Source organism: Episyrphus balteatus, chromosome 2 (assembly GCF_945859705.1).
Source record: "Episyrphus balteatus chromosome 2, idEpiBalt1.1, whole genome shotgun sequence".
NCBI classification, from domain to species: Eukaryota; Metazoa; Arthropoda; class Insecta; order Diptera; family Syrphidae; genus Episyrphus; species Episyrphus balteatus.
In genome coordinates this window covers 12,097,269-12,118,661 of record NC_079135.1, presented here as the reverse complement: position 1 = coordinate 12,118,661, position 21,393 = coordinate 12,097,269, and the positions used below count along the sequence as shown (strand labels likewise).

Sequence of the window (21,393 nt, the reverse complement as noted above, 5' to 3'; positions counted from 1 at the left end):
TTTCTCTGAACGCAAAATAAAAAAAAAAACTGAAATTATAACAATTTTTCAACATTCTTTTTCCATTTAACAAAAAATTATAATTTATTTTATTTATTTATTGTGTTGTTTTGTTAAATAAAAAAAAAAAAAAAACGGTCGCGAATTGAAAGTAACCAAACAACCTACAAAGAAATAATAATCAACTTTTTTGTGTGAAATTTCAAATAAAAAAAAAAAGAAATTTTCCTGTCTTTTTCAAGGAGAAGAAGAAATTCCGGAGGACTCTCAAAGATTTTCTTTTTTTTTTTTCATCGCTTCATCAAGAAAAATGAGCAAAAGAAGAAATATTCTCTGCATATCAAAAAGAAGCTAGACAAAACGCTTGAGCTGTTGTCTATTTCCTGTGAAAAAAGCAAGAAAAAAAAAATTCATCTGACCAAACATAAATTTTTCTCGTTCGTGAGTTTTTTTTTGTCTTTTTTTTCAATTTTATTTTATTTTGCGTGCGACTGCAGCAATGTGTTTCAGTTTAATGAAGAAGAATTCAATGAATTTCCGCGTGCTAACTGAAAAATCTATTTGAAAAATTTCTTCAAGAACTCTTTTTTTATTTGTATTAATTTCTGCTTCTTTCTTCTGCGCGGATTAATTGTAACCATCAGAAGAAGAAGAAAAAGAAGCAGAAGCAATGGAAACTATCGAAGAATCTTCAACTAAAAGTAATGACGGTAAGTAAAAGGATTGCCACTTTTTTGTAATTTGTAAAAATAGGTATTTCATTGATTAAACGCTCGAGAAGAAACTCGAGGACAACACAGATTACAGACAGAGGAACAAATCAGCATTTTTCCATCTGATTTCGGATTTCCTCGGACTCACTCGCAGAAAGTGTGTGTGTCTTGTCTGCGTCTGGGGCGTGTGGGAGAAAGGAAATTCATGCTCTTCTTTGGGGGAAGGTAGTTGTAGGATGGTCTGCAGTTATTTTTGTAAAAACAAAATAAAAGACGAAAAAGACTTCTTCCGCCGTGCCTCGCGACAAATGTTCTTCTTCTCATTTGTTTGCGCTTTCAGAAAGTACTTGTGTAGAACTTTTCATTTTGAATTAGTTGGTTGGCGCGTTGTCGTGGCCTCCCTCTCAAAAGATTTATTTTTGTCGTCCCCTCCAGTCAGGCGCGGATCTAGAAATTCGTTTTGTGAAAGGGGAGATTAGGGGAGGGTGACAGGATTAAAAAAAAACTTACTTTCAAAATAAATAAAAAAAATGGTCAAGTGCTCAAAGTATTTGATATTTGAAGGGCACATCTCCACTTTTTGTCAAAAATAATAAAATGATGGGGTCTTGTAGTATTTACTGAGCACTATCTGACAGAGGCGGCGCTAGGCGTGTGCAAGAGTAAATTTGCGGGGCCACTAGGAAAATGATTTTGGACAATCATTTTGAAAAAAGTATCAAATCTTCCGTCCAAGTTCAAGTTCAAAATTGTTATAACAATCTTAAGACAATAGGTGTTCCATATCTACGTAGATCAAAACAAAATGCACGATTCTATCTCACGAACTTGTTCTTGCTTAATTTTTAAAAAGTTTTTATATAAATAAGATTTGTTAAATGTACGTACATTAGGGTGTGTCACTTTTGTATGGTCGAAAAAAAGTACTCTAATTTTGCAATGTAAAAGTGCTCAAAAGTTGTATTAGGGTCTATGGTTTAATAATATGTAAAAAAGTATTATAATATCGAAAAAAGCGATTTTATATGAAAAAATGATTTTTTTTTCCTTCACTTATTATTTCGCAGCTTCTTTACTAAGTGCTCAGTTTCAACAAATATAAGCTTAAAAGTTTTTTCTTTCACGAGAAAGCCTAAAAATATTTAATATATTTTTTTGTATGCAAAGGGCGCAGTTAAAAAAAAACGTATATTTCAAAAATCTCTAAAAATACAAGTTTCTTCGATTTCTTCCTCTATTTTGAGCGAGCCAAAGATAGTATTAAAAACAAAAATTGTAAACGCAGAACTTAATTTTAATAAGCAATGCAACTTTTAAAAGCTATTACACTTGAAAATTTCATAGTTTAGCATTTTGATACACCCTAACGTGCATACATACACTGCGCGTCACTTGAATAGAAACAACATTTTTTCTTTAGAAATTAGCGATTAGCGCTTTGGTGAGGTAACTTAGTAGATTTTTGGTTTTACATATTCAAAGAGGAACTTTTAACAAACAATGTTGTAAAAACAAAAAACCCAAAACAGAAACAGTATGGCTACTAGTTGCGTTTATTCGCATAACTTAAATAAAAACAACCGTCTTAGAGATTGCACAAGGATAGTTCCAGAAAAAACAACGCAAAAGAAACAAAACAGATGCATTCCGGACGAAATCGAAAGTTTATTTCACTTATTCAATCCTTAAATTGTAGAAAATATCATTTTCTTAATTTGTAAGAAGTTACCAAACACTTTTATCACTTTCTCCAATTAGGTCCACGATTGTGTACAGTACAAGTGCATTTCCAATGTTAGCTGCTATTTATGCATTTTCTGTGGTGCCTATTGGTAGCTCGTAGCCCATAATTGGTTATAATGTGCAAATAATGTCAAAGTTTAATACTGCTTTACCAAAATTAGTGTTGTCCATGATTTTTCATCATTTTTATCTAATTTAAGAGCTTATTTCTATTCAAGTGACGCAAAAAAAAACACTGTTTTTTGTGAAGTTATGCGAAAAAACGCAACTAGTAGCCATACTGTTTCTGTTTTGGGTTTTTTGTTTTTACAACATTGTTTGTTAAAAGTTCCTCTTTGAATATGCAAAATTTGATTTCTTTTATTTAGGCCAATTTTAGAAAAAAAAAATCAAAATCGTTAGAAATCGTTATCAATGAAATTTTGCAGAAATTATTAATCTACATTCCAAATTTAAATGTAAAATTTTTTAAATTTTGATTTTCTAATAAAAACTAAATTAATACTGACATCTTCAACCTTTACCGGTTCATTAAAAGCTCCAAATGGTTTAATTAGTGAGGAATTTCCTTGCAAAATCATTGTATCACAACAGCTAACAGACATTTCAACCTAACCTAACCTAACCTAGGCTAGTTTCACGTATCACGTTAGCCTCAAATTTGTAAAATTTACACTTTTAAAACAACCTGTAATGTAATTTCGCTGAGTGCCATATTTAAATAAAAAATTAAAATTTATCAGTAGGAAGAAGTCGGATATGTTTCTTTCTTTTAAATTCTTAAAATTAAAAGATAGAATACTCTGTAAGTATAGATAATAGATTTTTAGCATTTATTAAAATTTTTTTATTTTTTTTAAATAATTAGCCCTGAAGAAGACTGTAAACACTCTCGAAACGTCGGAGACAAGATAGAAAAAACTTATAAACCAGACCTAAAGCCCACTTAGGATTGAATTTGTATTAAAAAATAAGGTCACGAAGATAGGAATTATTATAATATTTTTGAATCACCTGTATTTCTTTTAGAAAAATAGTTTTTGTTTCTTTTTTCGGCCTAACCGATGCGATGGTTCACGTATAGAGACGAAATTTGCATCAAAATATAGTTTTAGAAATATTTAAGACTAATAGCTTCTTTTAATTTGTGATTCAATTTGGATTTTGAGTTGAAGAAAAAGATATCTAAAAAAGTTGTGATACTATATTCTACGTTTTCCGTGCTATTGTTTATTTTTATCCATCATCTAGTTGGAAGTTTTTCAATGAAGTTATGTAATAACTAATGGGAGTTGTTTATGTTGATGTTTGCTTTCCTCTGTTAGAAACTTATCAATAATTTAATATTTTTTTTTAATAAATATAATAAATTATTCAAATTTTTATTTGAGCAAAATTGTTGATTTAAAACGGGAAAAGTTTGGTGAATTGTGAATCTTTCATATTTTGAAATGTTCGAATACGGAATTCACACAGCGCAAATTTTACTGAATTAAATTGCTCTTTTTAATAATTTTAAAGAAGTTCAACAAATTGACGGCGGAAAGCAGAAATTTTCCTTAACAAAGTGTTTAAATTTATACAATGTGTGAAAAATCAGTTTATATAAATTGCGAACGTTAGCGAGCAAACAAATTTTTTAGAGGAAATATAGTTTACCCATTCTTAAGCCTTATACAAAAAATTATTTCGTATAATTTTAAATACCTACCTATACAAAATTGAAAAATATCCTTAACCTTAAAAGCAAAAATTTTAAATACCTAATGTAATTTGTTCGGCAAGCTAATTATGCGCTTCACTTGAAAAAAGAAAAAGTTAAACAATAAATCTTAAATTTTCTATTTCTATTTAATTTTTCTTTCGTCCTTTTGCAAAAAGTGGCCAATGTAGTAAAGACCATGCTTCGACTCATCTCAATGCAGTTATGGAAATCGAGTGGAAATAAGCCAATTTCAATTATTTTTTTGATTGATTGTTATGATGAATTAAAAAAAGGCCGTGAGATTTTCATTTGGCTCCCGCGGGGCCCCTCCAAGCGCGGTGTGTGCGGGGGCACAATCCGCACACCCCTTCCGCCGCCTCTTCTATCTGATGACATCCCTACTTTTATAAAACAAATTTTAGCCTTAATGAAAAAAATAAATAAATTGTGTGCTTTTATCTTGGGTGGTGTTGCACTTGACAATTGCGTTTTTGTTGATTTTAATGATTTTTTTTTTATTTTATTGAAGTACTACCAATTTTGAGATCCTAATAAATACAGAGTCCTAACTAATTATGCACCTATGAGTACAGTATAAATTACCTATGAAAAAAGAACCTGGCAAAAAAAGTATGATTATCACTGCTGTTCTGATTTCCTTTCGAATTCTATTTTCTCCCGTTTTCAAATTCTAGCTGCTCCGAATTTCGTATTCGAACATTTACTGAACAAGGTATCGATATTCTCAAACAAAACAGTGGAATGAAAATCAGAACAACGTTTTCAATCCGTACGGATTCAATTTTCTTTTTCGTTTTCAAATCCGAACGAATATTAGAACAGCCGTGTATATGTTTAAAACGCATTTTAATAGATGTTATCTTTGAAAGCAAAAGTTAGCTTTAAAAAGAAATTATGTGTAGGAAGAAATAAATTTCCTCCACTGAAGGTCACTACTCGCTAAAAATGCACCGTTTTTGGGGGCTTCTTTAAATTGAATAACTCACTGAATTGTACATGTTCTTCAGCAAGTTAAAAAAATGTGTAAGAAATCAAAGAATTTTCTCATAGCCTCAATATGTTTACAAATAAAAAACGACTTCTTGCCAAAAATATGCTTATGAATCATTTCCTAAAGCATAGTCCATAGAAATAAAGAAACCCTTCATATGGTATAAAAGCTAGTTTCCACCTTTTTGCCTTATAATTTTCTGTTTTTCACCTCGGGTTTTGGGGGGGTTCATGACCAACCCACAACCCTCCTTAGATCCACGACTGTCCCCAGTTGACTCTTTTTCTTGGTCGTCTAATCATCTCGTACCTAGTTCAATGTTCATTTTTTTTTTTTTTTTTTTGTCTTCGTCGTTTTTGTTTGTCGTTCATCTTCTTTCTTAAGTCTTAGATTGAAGATGAGAGGGAATAAGAACTTACTTAACAAGGAAATAGGTTAAACAAATACAATTTACACTTGCAGATCTTTTAGGAGGAGTCGTCGATGAAAGAAGAAGCAAGAGCAGCTAGGAAGTGTCATTGTCAATGAATGAGATAATGGCCTGCTTCAAGCTTGCAGTTTCATCTTCTGTTAAGTAGGATTTGCTTGCATTCAAACTAGTCAAGCCTATTTTATCATTAATTTATGTTGTAAATTTCAATAAATAAAATTGTTCCCATTGTTCCAATAAAAAAAAAAAACACAAACTAAAAATAGGGGCAAACTAATTGAGGTTCTCATCTCCTCTTCTAGGTATTCTATAGGGGTTGACAAAACGAATAAAAAAAAATTAAAAACAAAACAAAACAAATTTGCGAGCAACACATAGTTGTTTGTATTTGGAACGTGGAATATATATAAATTGAGAACAGCGAACTCAGTAAATCTATATTTAATGCAAATTTCAATTCGATGTTGACTCAGTAGGAACAAAAAAAAAAAAACAAGTGCCAAACACACACAAATTATACTTTGGATGATGGCGACAGGTACCCTACCTTCAATGTTGTACTGCTAGTACTTGCACTGTCCTTCTTTTTTTTTTTTATTGTTTTTGACCTGCGGTTGAGTGCTGCAAGACTCGGGTATTTTGATGTATAGTGCAAAGAAGTAAACAAACCATGCATGACTAATGTGTTTTAGAATATTGGGATCAGGAATGGGATGACAATAGGGTCGGAAAGAGAGTGAGAAGGTATTGTTTTTGAAATTCAAACTTCAAAAGAAACTAATTTGGGAATAATTATTAACTGAGAGATTTATTTTTGAAAGTATTTGATGGCTTAAAACATAAATAAAACAGAAAAACATTAGTAGTACAGGAAAGATAGACTTTTTCGTGGAACGAAATATAGGACGTTGGCGTCCCGTAAACCAGGACTTAAGCTTTTTTAATAATCTTCTTTCAGAATTGAAAAAAAAAATCAGGCGTCCTGTATTTCGTTCCACAAAATGCCTGTTTTTTTTACTAACTTTCCTGTACTATAGAAAATATCTCGGGGAAAAAAGTAACTCAAAGAGGAATCAAATTGTTTTTAAATTTATAAATAACTTGGTATTGGTATGCTCAAAGGAGAGATCTGGGGCCCAATTCCGCAAGAGTGAGTTTTCTGTGTGAGTTTTTCTCTGCCTTGTTTCTAAGGCAATTTACACGTTTTTTCGTGTACACAGAGGAATTCACTCTTGCGGAATTGGGCCCCTGGAGACCCCGTCAAAAGACAGTATCATACTTACAACATTTCAACACGAAGTTTAAAGAAAGCTAGGCCTATAAACTGTTGGTACAACGTACAAGCAAATGCAAAAACACCAGCGTACAATTAGCCTCAGAAATGAAACAATATCTTTTTTAGATACGATCCAAATAACTAGAACGACAAATCTGTAGCAGGTTAACCCTTTCGTACTTAACAATTCCAATATGACCAGATCGGCATGGATCGACTTGGATCAACAGCGGCAGAAATACTATAGCAACAAGCGACTTTAGGAGGTAGCAAAAAAAAAATGTTGTTGTTCAAAGATTAAAATGGAATTGATGGAAAACAGCAGCCTAACTGCAAGTATTGCAACATACAAAAATTAAACTTAATAAAAATCATACCATTGGATAAGTAAGTATCTACTGCAATCGGAAAAGAAATTTGTGGGAAGCATCGTATAATGTTTGGCACCTCAAACAAAATTTTTTTTTTAAATTTTTTATGAATATATTCCTAAAAATGAAAAATAGCTAAAAGCAGAAAGACATAGCCGATTCATATCAAAATTAGTATGAATTCTTCTATAACAGCAAAATAATGACATCAGTTTAAGAATAACTCAAAAACTGATTAAATAAATAATGTTTAAAACATAAGAAATAAGCTTCTCAAACAAAAATCAGCTTTTCGGAAAATTTTACATTAAAAAACAAAAATACCAAAAAAGTATAGACAGTTTTTTTAATAAAGTTTTAAATAATGTAACTAGAAACATCTTGAGTTTAATTTCACTTGTATTGGAAAACTAAAAACTTCATGTTTTAGAAACCCATATCCTGTTACACTTCTTGAACATCAATTTTGTTAAATGACCTTGCAATGAAATAAAACTACTTAAATTCCCTTCTTCTATTACTATTGTTTATTTTTCATATTAATAACTTTACTGACCATGTTGTTTTGATTAAAAAGATAAAGAAACATTTGTGTTGATACAGATCCAGTGCTTAACACGCAAAACGAATTGAACTTCTGTGTGCAATAATTGAACTGCGCATTATTATCAATTTGAATTCCCCCAAGCACACACACAGTTCTATTGTGGGAAGCCTTCATTCAATTGCCTCCTTAAATAAACTTCAATGAACTGTATCGTGCGCTTAGCAAAGAAACAAAAAAAAAAAAAAAAAAATATCATAAAATATTCGGCACATGACTTTTATAATAATCATGGAATACAATTTTTTGTATATAAACAAAATACCAAAAAATATATTCGTTGTGTCATTGAAATTCAAATTTGAAAACAAAATTCGTGCAAAAAAGTAGGAAAACATTTCAATTAAAATTGAGAAAAAAAAATTCAAAAATGAAGAAAAAACACACAAAATGCTTTCCTTCTGACCCACATTACTATAGACCTACTCCAAGGGGCTATGATCTCCTCTGCTTTACTACAAGTGTTGAGATAAAACACAACAATGAAATATACTCATGGTCGAATAATAAGAGTTTTTTGTACGGTCCAGTACAAATCAGCGGGCACTGAACTTGCTAATTTCAATGATAACACAATAATTCTCTCGGAGTGTTGGTGGATTTATTTTCTCAAAGCAAATGCTAGATCGCAACTGTTACTTTTTTTTGCAATTTTAATTCAATCAATAAACACATCGTGATCAGGAAGATTCAAAGTTCATAATCACAGAGACAAGACAATTCTGCAATCATAGGGTGAGGAAGCGACGACAATGGGCGGTCCGGGGGGAGAACTCATCTAGATCGATTTGTTGTCAGAGCTTCTTGTCATTCCCTACTGTGTTGCCGGAATGAATGTTAAATGAAGATGTGAGTTGCATTCGTTTTTTCAATAAAACAAGAAATGAAAATGGTAGTATTAATTAGAAATCATTAAATGAATATGATAAACTCAGTCGTGATTGTGCATCATGAAGTTTTTTTTTTTTTCTATAAGATTTTTACAATGTAGGTATTCAATAAGTTCTACGCCACAGTATGGGAAAATCCCAAACCAAACTTATCTAGGTAAAAATTCAAAACTACTCAAACTGCAATAAAGTCCTCAGGTAACTACGAAAGAAAATAGCTAAACTGTACTTAATGAACAGTTTTTTTTTTTCGAATTTTGTATATTTGTCTAGGGTCAGGTCAGAGTCGGGAGAGGCTTGGTAAAAACAACCCTGGCATCAGCCAACGCCATCATGGACAGCTTGTTATCCTTAATTCAACACATGCACAAATGTCCTTGTACAGTTTTACATTGTGCATCAAATAAGTGCATAACGCTGCACCACCCTGAAATACTTTTTGTTATCTCTATGCGCAATCGGATTTATGGAAATACCACTACTGGATTCGATGAGTTCGGTGGAATTTTCATCCCTTTTTGTTTCTTCTTTTGTTTATTCTATTTTATTTTTTTTTCACCCTCGGATTTTCGTTTTTATTGAGGTTAAGGGTGTGCTACAATTCAACAAGAGTGTTTTAGAAAGCTAGGTATGTAATAAATATAATCATAACTAAAAGGTGTATCCCGAATGCAATGCTAGGCGCAAATGGAATTACTTTTTGTTGCAAAGCAAAGCAAAGTAGTTATTGCAATTGATGTGTGTCCGACGAATTTGTTTGGTTGGTCAGAGAGATTGCTAAAGCTGAAGGGAATTAGTAAGAAGAACCAAACTCATTTATTCGATTGGAATCGCAATAAAAATTTTTTTACCACCATATTTACACTGAGAAAAAATTAAAGGCGTGGCACCCACTGGAGTGGTGCGATACCGATATGATTTTTCATCTCTTGATATGAATTTTTTTTATCCGCAAAACTCAAGTGTCCAATGCGATACCGATAAGGATTCGTAATAATGTTCATTTTTTGCTTGTTTTTATTATGAATGAGTGTACGTTACTTTTTCTTGTTGGTTTGTTCGTTTTTCATTTTGTCGAAACTATCCAATATTGTTCTTAATAATGGTTTTATATTGGTTTTATAAAGCCACTTTGACTTTGTGGACCCTGGAAAGAAATTCGCTGATTTTTTAATGCTATTCTTAAACTTCGAGCTAGTACAGAACTTTATCTACCTATGCTTCGCTGTTAATACAGAATACAACACCAGCGCTGAAATCAAACGAAGGATTACATTTGCCAAACGCTGCTACTTTGGTTTGAGAAGGCATTTGACCAGCAAAGCCCTCTCATGAGCAATTAAGGTAAGGCTGATTGGGATAGAGCTGACTGGAGCAGCTTGTTGTTGAGGCCCAAATCTACAATGGATTGAAGCGCTGGCTTAAAGCGCTAGTCACCTTAACTAAGTAAGTAAGGATGGACCAATGTTGAATAAGTTGCCTCAGTGTGAATTGAACAGTTTTCAAAAAGGAACATTTTTGTTTGCGAAAATCTCTGAAAGTTGTTCCCAGCTTCCTGCCCACCCTAAATTAAAACTACTGTTTAACATTCTTCAAGCTAAATTGACAAATGCTTAAAAAATCATCTAAGAAGTCTTGACCGAAATTCCCAGCAGTTTTTTTCAATTAAGTGGAGAGCCAAAATAGAAAAGAAGAATCTTCTTATGAAATCATTAAAAACTTCTTACAGAAAAAATAATTTGGGAGAAATTAATATTAACAAAAGAGCTTAAAGTGTCACTCTCATTGAAGATGTCCATTTAATCGAAAAACAACCACTGTCGTGTAATTTATGTTTTCACAATTTCATTCTATTGACTTTACCATATTGTAAAATGTCATGTAAAATGGATTTGTAAAATTTTCATTTGTAGAATATGGACTTTGACTTCTAGACTCCTTCAAATATTTTGGGTTCGTCATATTTGGCAGCTGTTACTTACGTTCTATAATCGTCACAGAGCCTTTTACTCGTCACTACTTCCTTAAGTAGATAAGTATTACTAACTCCTAAAGTTGTTAAATATTCCTAACTCCTAAGTAGATCCATACTACTAAAAAGTACCTACTTCGCCATGCTGAATGGTGCACATGAACTGATGTAATATGTAACTTATGGTTGAAATTTAAATGTTTCCTAGATAATCTTTGTTTTCTCAAAAAATAAAAACAAAAAAAAAACATAATGTACAAAAAAAAAAAAAAACTAATTGAAAAACCTTGACAAAACTCAATGATTTTCTTTCGCGCGCGAAAAACGAATTTGCCTTGACGTTGGTTGTTGGTTGTAAGCAAAAGTTTTGTGTAGATTGTAGAATTCCCTCTCACACCTCAGCATCAGCGTGGGCAATCACTCAAAAAAATTCCTCACTTTTCACTGCACCTTTATATCGTTGCCGCTGTTGATGTCCCCATTGCCCCATTGGATTCACGAAAACGTTTTGCATTTCATGTGGACAAAATTCAATTAGTTGTTGATACTACACAACACTCTTCTACTATGTTTGTGTAGTTTTTCGTCGTCGTCGTGGTTGTATTTTTTTTTTTATATTTGTTTTGTCTTTTCATTCTTTCTTTCTTTTGGGAACTCTTGGGGTTTAATTAGCTTGGCCCGGTGCCAGTTGTTAGCGTCCGCGCGCAGAACTAAGTTGTCAATTTGAACAATTAAAGCGACACAGACGAACAAAAATTTGCTTGCTACTCTCCAACAACAACAACAAATAACCAATAAAACTATTTAAGCATGTCGAGTGCGAATGTGCATTGCAGGTAGGTAAAATATATCTCATCGTTTTCTTTTAGAGAAGGGGGGGAGGGGGGTTTATATTTGTTTATTTTTGGTAAAATTATAACCTAAAAATGATGCTCGCTTAGTCAGAAAAGACTCTTATGGTTGTTGTCCTGATGAAGAAACAAGTCAAAACATCAAACAAACACAAAAATCTATTCAAGGGTACTTCCGATGATGACAATTTTTACGTTAGAATCCACACTTAGTCAGAGAAATGTTTTTCAAAATTTGGTGAATGGTTCAAGAATGTCCCGTTGTGTAGGCGTCAAAACAATATACTGCGGGATATTCTCGACCAAATTTAAAAAAAAACAAATCTTAATTCTGAGAAGAATTCTATGATTTCCATGAAAATTTGATGAAAAATCCATGACATTTTATTTTTATTGTTTTTATTTAGTTTTTTGTTGTTTTTATTATTATTTTGATTTTGCAAAAGAATGCTAATCATTTATTTTTTTTTTGTTTTTTTTTAATCTAATAATATTTATTATATATATTTTTTTGAATTTATTTTTAAAATTAAAAGGAATTCTCATTGAATAATTTTTTGGTGTTTAAAGAATTTAGGTTAGTTCAAGGGTTATTAATGAGTTTGATTAATCATAAATTCAAATATTTTATTTGTTAATTTAATTAAACTTGTACTTTTTTCTATTGACAAGGAGAAAAAGTATATGAAAAACCTTCTCTCGAGACAAGAATTCTGTCAAATAAATCTTTTATCAATGGAATGTGTTATTTTTGATATATTTTTTTTTTATATAGATTTTTTTAAATTTTAAATTTTGTTTTAATTCTCAGAGAGAAAAAAAATAATAATATTCCTTCGTTCTAGTGACACTTTTATTATCGTTCTAATAAATTAAACTGGAGCGACTGTCTGTTCTGTTTTTTTTTTTTATTTTTTTCATATTCCTTCTTCTACCATTTAAATTTAAATAAATATTTTATGTTATTTACAGCAGGTTTTTTTATTTGCAGCAGTACGATAATCTAACTTGTAAGTCAAAAATTAATATTTGACATAGGACCTTGTTAGAAATATTTATGTTTACGACTTGATATTAAAATAAATTCATGTTTCTTGCACATTTTTATAGGTTAACCAACATAATTTTCGTTTTTAAAAATTTTATTACTAATTATATAAAATCTTATAACTTTTTAAGCTGTTTTTTGTCGTTAAAAATTGTCATAAGTCAAAAAATAAACAGGAAATGATTTTATTTAACGATTTGATTTTAAAGCACCGCATTTACACTGTGTAGCATTGTTTTTTTGTATCCATAAATTGTGAATTTTAGAAAATTAGACATTTATAATGAATCATCATTGTTTAACTTTTAGTTTGTTAGGTCTTCAATGAAATAGGGCATCTTTACATTTAAGATGGGGACTTTGAGCATTTGTATGAGATATTTTATAAGTAGTTTTTACGGCTACCAATGAAGCTTAATCTATTTCAATATACTTTGCAAAAAAAGAAACATTAAAATATTTCTTAGCAATAAATTGAAGCAATTTGCCGATTTAGGAGGAATTATATCCAAACTTTTTACTTATGTGAAAAAATCACATTGAATGGATTTTGGTATAATAACTGATATCAACTGATTTTTAGAACCTACTAATACCTAGTTCTAAGTAAATATCTTAATACTTTGCATATAAAATCACAAGACTTGATCTAAGAACTCGTTAAAAAAATTAGTTCATTTGTCCCGATTTGGGTACAAACTTTAGGACTAATAAAATCGTTGTGTTCCGTCCCACTGCCTTGTCCAACTAATCGTCACAAGAGTACCGATTTTGATTGAGTTGATCAGGATACCCCATTTCTTGATTTTGCCTCTGCATTTGAGTGAAGAACTGTTGAAAAGTTTGGTCAAGACTTCTGAGTTTATCAAGTTCGGAAAATGTAGACCATCTTGTGACAAAAGTTACAATAGTGGATGTTATCATCAGCATTAAATCTGATGACATAGACGAAAGCATTTAGAACAAGCAAGCAAGCTAGCAGAGAATTGCCATTAACCATGAGTGGCACTTGCATCAAAAACCGAGTAAATTTTCATTGTTAGAATTTTTACTACAACAACAAAACCAAAAACCAATAGTTAATAATTTTCTAACCAAATCATAGGTATGTTTTTAATTCTTGGACTATATATCATTTATTTTTAACTTCTTCACTATAATAAAACATTAGAAGATACATATTTAATATTAATTTTAAAAAACATAAAAAAAAAAAATACAAAACTAAAACTCTTGTTTTTAATAATTTCTATCCATTTAAAATATATTGAGGACAAGATTTGAAGAAAAGTGGTGATTTGTCAATTAATTAAATTTACTTTTTATAAAATCTTAGTATTTCTCAATTTTTTTTTCTTCTTTAAATCAAACAATACAAAATAGCTCTATGTATATATTTTTAAATTAAATTATATGATTTATTTTTTACCTTAGTTTTTTGAAAATTGAAAACAATAAGTCTAAAATCACCCACGCGAAAAAGAATGTGTGTATTTTATGGGTTCCGCACTCATAGTCTATAAAAATAAAAACATACAAATAAAAATCTATTTTCAAGTTCGCAAATAGCAAAAAATGAAAAAAAAAAATAATTTTTAATATATTTTACGCCTAATGACTCATATCGATGGCTACTTTGCTGTTTAAAAGAAAAGAACAATTTTGTTGACCTATATGATGGACATGAACTTATTTAATATAATTTTTGTACACAATCCCTGACCAATATTATTAAGTTTTTGTTCAAAGAGATAAATGCGACCTTCAAGTAGCTTCACCAGATTGATCTACTTTATTTTTTATTAGATATTTATTAATTAATTGCTTAATTAAGATAAAAATTTAATTGCATTATGAATTGAGCTGTCAAATTGAGAATATTGATGGTTCCTGTTTATGAGTTTAAAGTTTTACAAACAAAAACCCTGAACTTTTGTTTTTGAATTTTAAAAACAAATAAACAAACACCTTTCTGAGAATGCAGGAAGATTTTTAACAATTTTCTTTGTCCTGCATTTCAACCTGATTAAATAATAAGATACAATATCTTTTTTTTTTGTTATTTTCCTTATCTAAATAGCTCCATTTGTATTCACAATTCCGTGTGGGTTTCGAAACAATTAATTCAAATTTACTCAACCATTAATGCCGCAGCCATTTTACGTCTTTTTTTAATTCTTTTTTTTTTAATTTTTCCTTAAGCAGCTTTCGCAAACAAAACATATCTAACTGTGTATCTAATACAACTATAGGAATGAGAAAATTAAGATCTTCTGCAACTTACATGATGATTATTTTCAAAAACAAACAAAACTCTCTATAGAGTGATAAAATTATCTAAGAAAACAAATCAATTGAAAACACACATCTATTCCCCCCATTGGGATTGCTCGGCAAGCCTCAGCCAGGCAATGCATCTTCTTGGTGTGATGATGGTGATCTGCTCTGCTCCGCTTTTCACTACCCGACGCGAGTTTCCAGATCAGCGAGAAGAGAGTCGAGGAAATGAGGAAATGCAATCAAACTAATGTCTGGTTTAGTTACGTTTTTCAATAAATTTCATTACCAAGACTCTCGTCCATTTCGAGTCGGTTGGTCGGTTAGAGGGAATAATTTAGCCCAGCAGGACGAAGAAGAAGTAGAAGATACCAAAATGAATTCAAAAAGCCACTCATTTAAGATTTTTAAACTTACGAAAATAGTTTTAAGGTTTTTAATTACATTTTAGATGATTGCAATTCAATTGCATACATCGGCAGCGTGTCTTCAAAATATACCAACTTGTATATAGATCGATTTATAGAGAATTATATTTTATTCCAGCCAAAACAAAAACAAAACAATACAAAAAAAAAAAACGAAAGAAAGAAAAAAATTGAAATAGTACATCAAAGTAAAATAAATCATTTTGAGAGTGCATTGTTTCTGGAATGCATGACGTTGTAAAATTATAATTTATTTGAATATTTAGTATCAAAAAATGACAGAAAAAATGAACAAATATATTTTACATTTCATAAATACTTATATGGATGTTGTGTTGTGGGAGAATGAATGGTCTGTAAATTTAGACCTACATCATGATTCGTGGAACGAATTGGTTGTAATTTAGGGAATGGGGAAGTTATTAATTTTTGGTTTTTGTAATTATTGTTGCACATTATAAAAGCTTGCAATTAATATTGTATTCGGGTCAGTAAACATCTGTGTTGTCTAGAGAGAATTTTAAAGATCAATTTTTGATTGTTCATAATTTGGAGGAAAGGAATTTTATCGTTTACTTGAATCACATGATTCTAATTTAGTAACAAGGTAAAGTTTGTCTTATTACAGAAAAGAAGAATGTTTTAAGTTGATTTATTGGAATTTTATTCTGATCGAATTGTGGGTAGGTAGGGTGTTTCAGTATCAGTAGATATGTATGAACGACAGATTTGGGTGACCCATTTATATTTCTTAGGAAACATAAAATCGTTTCTAATGCCAACATGAGACTTCAATTTTAAAATTTGGAATAGCTAAGTATTTTGTATTTAGTTTTTACTTGCGATATAGGTACTATATATCAAGTTATGCATTCGTACAAAAAAAAAGTTGAGATAACATTTTTCCATGACATTACGATGATAGACAATGCCAAAAAAGTGGGTCCCGGAAGTCCGTCTGTCCGTCTGTCCGTCTGTCTGTCAGTCTGTCAGTCTGTCAGTCTGTCAGTCTGTCAGTCTGTCAGTCTGTCAGTCTGTCAGTCTGTCAGTCTGTCAGTCTGTCAGTCTGTCAGTCTGTCAGTCTGTCAGTCTGTCAGTCTGTCAGTCTGTCAGTCTGTCAGTCTGTCAGTCTGTCAGTCTGTCAGTCTGTCAGTCTGTCAGTCTGTCAGTCTGTCAGTCTGTCAGTCTGTCAGTCTGTCAGTCTGTCAGTCTGTCAGTCTGTCAGTCTGTCAGTCTGTCAGTCTGTCAGTCTGTCAGTCTGTCAGTCTGTCAGTCTGTCAGTCTGTCAGTCTGTCAGTCTGTCAGTCTGTCAGTCTGTCAGTCTGTCAGTCTGTCAGTCTGTCAGTCTGTCAGTCTGTCAGTCTGTCAGTCTGTCAGTCTGTCAGTCTGTCAGTCTGTCAGTCTGTCAGTCTGTCAGTCTGTCAGTCTGTCAGTCTGTCAGTCTGTCAGTCTGTCAGTCTGTCAGTCTGTCAGTCTGTCAGTCTGTCAGTCTGTCAGTCTGTCAGTCTGTCAGTCTGTCAGTCTGTCAGTCTGTCTGTCTGTCTGTCTGTCTGTATAAGGAGCTAGAGCCTAAACGGATGGACCGATTGCCTTCAAACTTGCTATGTAGCAGTTTTTGGTGACTCTCCAGAGGGATTTTTGGAATTAATTTTTTTGGACCAAAAATAACGGTACCTGCCATATAAAAATTTCGGAAAAGTTTAATTTCTCGAAAACGGCTCCAACGATTTTGTCAAAAAAATTCAAATGTTAGTTTTTAAATAAGGTCTATCTTTTGATGAAGAAAATTTTTTTGGAAAATCATTATTAACGGTACCTGCCATAGGACCGCTTTTTTCAAATCTGATTTTCTGCCAAACTGCTTATTGTATTTCAACGAAATTTTTTATACAAAAGCATTTATATAATTTAAATATAAGCCAAAAATACAATTTTGAAAAAAATAATTTTTGGATTTTTAAAAAAATTTTGAAATTTTTTTTTTGAAAAATCAAATTTTCGAAAACGGGACATTGAATTTTTTTGAAATTTTGTTTTTATATGTTGATTAGTTATTTCTAAAAAATGGCATACCAATTTTATTTTTAAACTTTTTTTTCAAAAAATTATTTAAGAAAAATTAGTTTTTTAAAAAACGGCTCTAACGATTTTGAAAATCTTTTTTCTAAAAATGCACCTTAATATATCAAATAAAACTGCATACCTGTTTTGTGGGGCGATTTGATTTCAGATATTGTTTTATTTTTTTGAAAAATTAATTTTTTTTTTGTTTTTATATACCTACATTTCCCAAGTTTCTATATAAAAAGTCTTAAAAATTTAAGCAACTTAAACTCTAAGAGCAAGTTCGTGCGACCCAGTCGTGCATTTTATTTTTTTTTGTTTTGCTAATTTTCTAAAGGAGAAGTTGAAATATATACTTTGCAGTTACTCACATTTTACAAAACTGTTCTGTATCAAAAATTCATGTGTATCAAAATTCCGAACCTTGTAATTTCGATTACATTTTGGGTGATTATTGTTATAAACGTTGGTTGTAAGAGCATTGATTTCATGAGACCCTTAAAAAAAAAAATTGTTTAGCCCAGTGACCTTGTCGTTTCTGTAGAGGAAGACCGTTCGTAGGATCTGAAATTCCTTTTTTTTTTTTGCAGAGTTGTTCATGGTCCAAAATGCAAAATATGCCAAAAATACTCGAAATTTAACATTGTACTATTAATGGTTTTCAGAATGGTTCTTTGCGAAATTCGATATTTTTAAATCTTAGACATTAATTTTTAAAAACTATTGCTGGACATTACTTATCTAAAAAACTAGACCTGAAAGAATAAATCTGTAAACAGTTTTGAACAAAGTCAATTCAAATCACAGCATAGTTCTTCATCACGACTTTTTTTTTAATTTTTTGCCGACCAGTGTTATTCTAGATCAAATGCGAGGTGCCTAGTCCTTCGCTCTTTTTTCGCCTAATTTTTGGTGGCGAACAAAAATAACAGACAAATAACTTAGAGGAAAATGTTTATTCCATTCAGGTGAAACTCGCAAAAGCTTTTAAGTTTTCGGGCGTACAATAATATTTTGGTTGTCAAATTTTGCACGGAAAACTGAATATGATCAACTTAATAGTTTTGAAATTAGCGATTGATCCAAAGGAACAAATATCAAAAGAATCCAAGTTATCTCACAAATGTTACGGTAAGACAAGTCTGGTTTTTTTTTTCATTTTTTTCTCTGTATTTTTTTAAGTGGCGTCAACAAATTGCTATTGCAAATTAGAATCTATTCAATTGTGTATTTGATTTAAAAGAAAAAGTTCTAAGCATTATGACATATCATTTGGAATTGATTGATTGTTATATTTTTATTTTTTGATAGGCTTACCCAACACGAACACGTGGTGGTTGTTCATTAAAAAAGAATTTAAAGATGCAATTCTGAGTAAAAGCTAGATGTACTTAGCTTCAATCTTCTTCTATAACATTTTAAATTGATTTTTTATTTTCAATAATTTTTTTCATGAAAAAGTCATACGTGAATAAGCACACACGCTGTGTTGCGTTTGCCTAAAATAAAAAAAAAAAATACTTTTAAAATAAGAAGAAATAATTTTTCTGCTTTAAAAATCTAAAAGAAACAGAATTTACCAAAAACCCAAAAAGTACACTCTTGTATCACACCATCACCGCACCAGTTTTAAGGACTTTTTCACGTCAATTGATTGACAATTGATATTTTTAAAACTTGCTGACGTCTAACGCCCGACAAGAAAACGCGATATACGAGAGAATATGAGACACATTGGTTTGCGCGTACAGAAAAGATCTTCTTTTTTTTTTTGTTAAAATAAACATACTTTTTCTAAATAAGTAGCAAATGGCACTTTGTGTATGACAACTTGGCTAAGAGATTATTATCATCTATAGACGAAATGATGCCAAACTAAAAATCGATTGTCTTCATCATCGTCGTTGGTCGTGGTCGTTCGTCGTCTTCGTGGTTGTCAGACCAAAATGAATATTTATAGATCCCCGCAAGGATTACTCATAGGAAATGACTTTTTGACAGGTTTTTTTTGTGAGGTGTGTGAATTTATTGAAAATTATCAAGACATTAGAATTTGAGACAGAGCACCTCTATAAAAGCTAATAGAGATATTCTAAACACTGCAACGGGCAAACTGCTGAGAAAGTACATAAGTGAAAAGTCACATTTGTCTAACCTCTTAATGATGTTTGTGTTTATTGATTCAAAGAAAATGCGAATGTAATTGCTTTTCTTAGTGATTTATAAATTTATATTAAAAATCGTAGGGTAAATTACCGTATGATTGACATTGTAAATATTTAGAAAATTGAGGAAAGAATTTTTTTGTTTCTGAAAATTTATTTTACATTTAATATTAATAGTTTATTTACTTTCAGGAATTGAACAAAAATTATAAGCATTTAAGTCATTTTGTTTATTATAGGACATTTCCATATTTGCATTTAAAATTTACGCTTTGGCAACCACAATATTGTGTGTTGCATAGCAATTAAACAGTTGAAATTAGTTTAGGTTTTTGCTTTAAAAAAAATCATCTGAACAAATTTTGTAACGTAAACTTAACGTACAGAATAATCTATAGTCCATTTAATAAAACTGAGCTCCTGAACAAAAATAGAACAAATTCCTTCAAGAGTTTTTATTGTTGAATATGATCCTTGTCAAAAAAGTGATTCTGAGAAAACGGCCGGTTTTCATTTTTTTTTTTTGATTCAACTCAAAAACCATGCCTAATTTTAGAAGATAGAAGACCCTTTTTTTCGGGGCAGTGCAGGGGTATGAAAATCGTACCACTTTTTTTTTAGCATTTTTTCAAGCTTTAATGTGCAATGGTATTATGTAAATTAATACCACATTTCTATGTACATTTTTTTTCTTGAAGGCATTGGTTTAAATTATCATAGAAATATGGTATTAATTTAAGAACTGTAAATCGCATTTTAGTCCTGCAAGCAACTGCATTTGGCATCAACGGCTTACCCTTATAAAAAAATCCTCTTCAGCCAATATACATATCTTGATTTAAAAAGATTCCCTTTTAATCGATGAAACGCCATCTTTTTTTCCTTTTAACATTAATAGTGGTGAATCCGTGTTTTAAAAGGGGTTAAAAACTTGCTTAAAAATTCGCTTTTATTTTTTCGGATGTGATGGAAGTCCACTTTCGGATAATCTAAGACGCTCTCTCTTCCTACCATTTTTAAGCAAAGTTTTTTTTTACTTTTTTCATCATGAAAAAGCGAACACAGAACCGTCCATATCAGTCGAACACTATCAAATTTGCTACTCTCTTTTTTCATTAAACGATCAACTTCATTAGTTTTTAGAATTTATTTTTACCTTCAACAATAGTAAAAAGCTGTAACTCATCGAAAACTATCAAATATGATCAAGGGGCACGGTAGTGCCCAGCCAAGTTCTCTAGCAACTTTGGCACTACACCCTTATTTACAGGAAACAACTCAGGCCATTTTCGACCCCCCTCTAACTTCCACACCAAAGATAATAGAAATTTCAAACTCGCTTCATTTGTTAAGCTAGTCAAAACAAAACCCCTCACAAAATTTAAGCTTGCTACGATGAGTAGTTTCTGAGATATAGGGCTTCGAAAATCTCAAAAACCGTAACTGACTGACTGACTGACTGACTGACTGATTCACTCACTGACAGATCATCAAAATTATGGAGAACTTCCCGTTATCGTAGAAACTTGAAATTTTACACGGTGATAGGACTTGTGGTATATACAAATTAAAAAATCGAAAATTTGAGATTTTCAATTCAGGGGGCGTGGCATCCGCCCATTTCCGCTGAATTTTCATCAAATATTATAGAGCACTTCTGATTATCTTAGAATCTTGAAATTTGGTAGAATGGTAGAGTTGGTAGTTTATACAAAGGAAAAAATTTAAAATTTGAGAATTTCAGCCAGGGGGCGTGGCAACCGCCCATTTTCACTGAATTTTCATCAAATATAGAGATTTTCAATTCTACAGCCTTACCTTGCAAAAAGTAGTGAAATCACAAC

The 21,393-nt window shown here is 31.2% G+C and overlaps 1 protein-coding gene across 4 annotated transcripts in view; it reads left to right on the top strand.

Moving 5' to 3' along the window:
* Positions 1 to 21,393, top strand: part of LOC129908587 (protein ECT2) — a 47,588-nt gene continuing 26,195 nt past the window's right edge. Inside the window, exons 1-2 of one of the 4 annotated variants that reach the window (XM_055985193.1) lie at positions 1 to 441; positions 645 to 710. In XM_055985193.1, the coding sequence (XP_055841168.1) occupies positions 671 to 710 (40 nt within the window). In that variant the 5' untranslated portion in view covers positions 1 to 441; positions 645 to 670. Of the gene's footprint in view, positions 442 to 494; positions 711 to 11,408; positions 11,553 to 21,393 lie in introns of those variants that run through there. The other 3 variants (XM_055985195.1, XM_055985197.1, XM_055985194.1) reach the window with 3 other exon arrangements.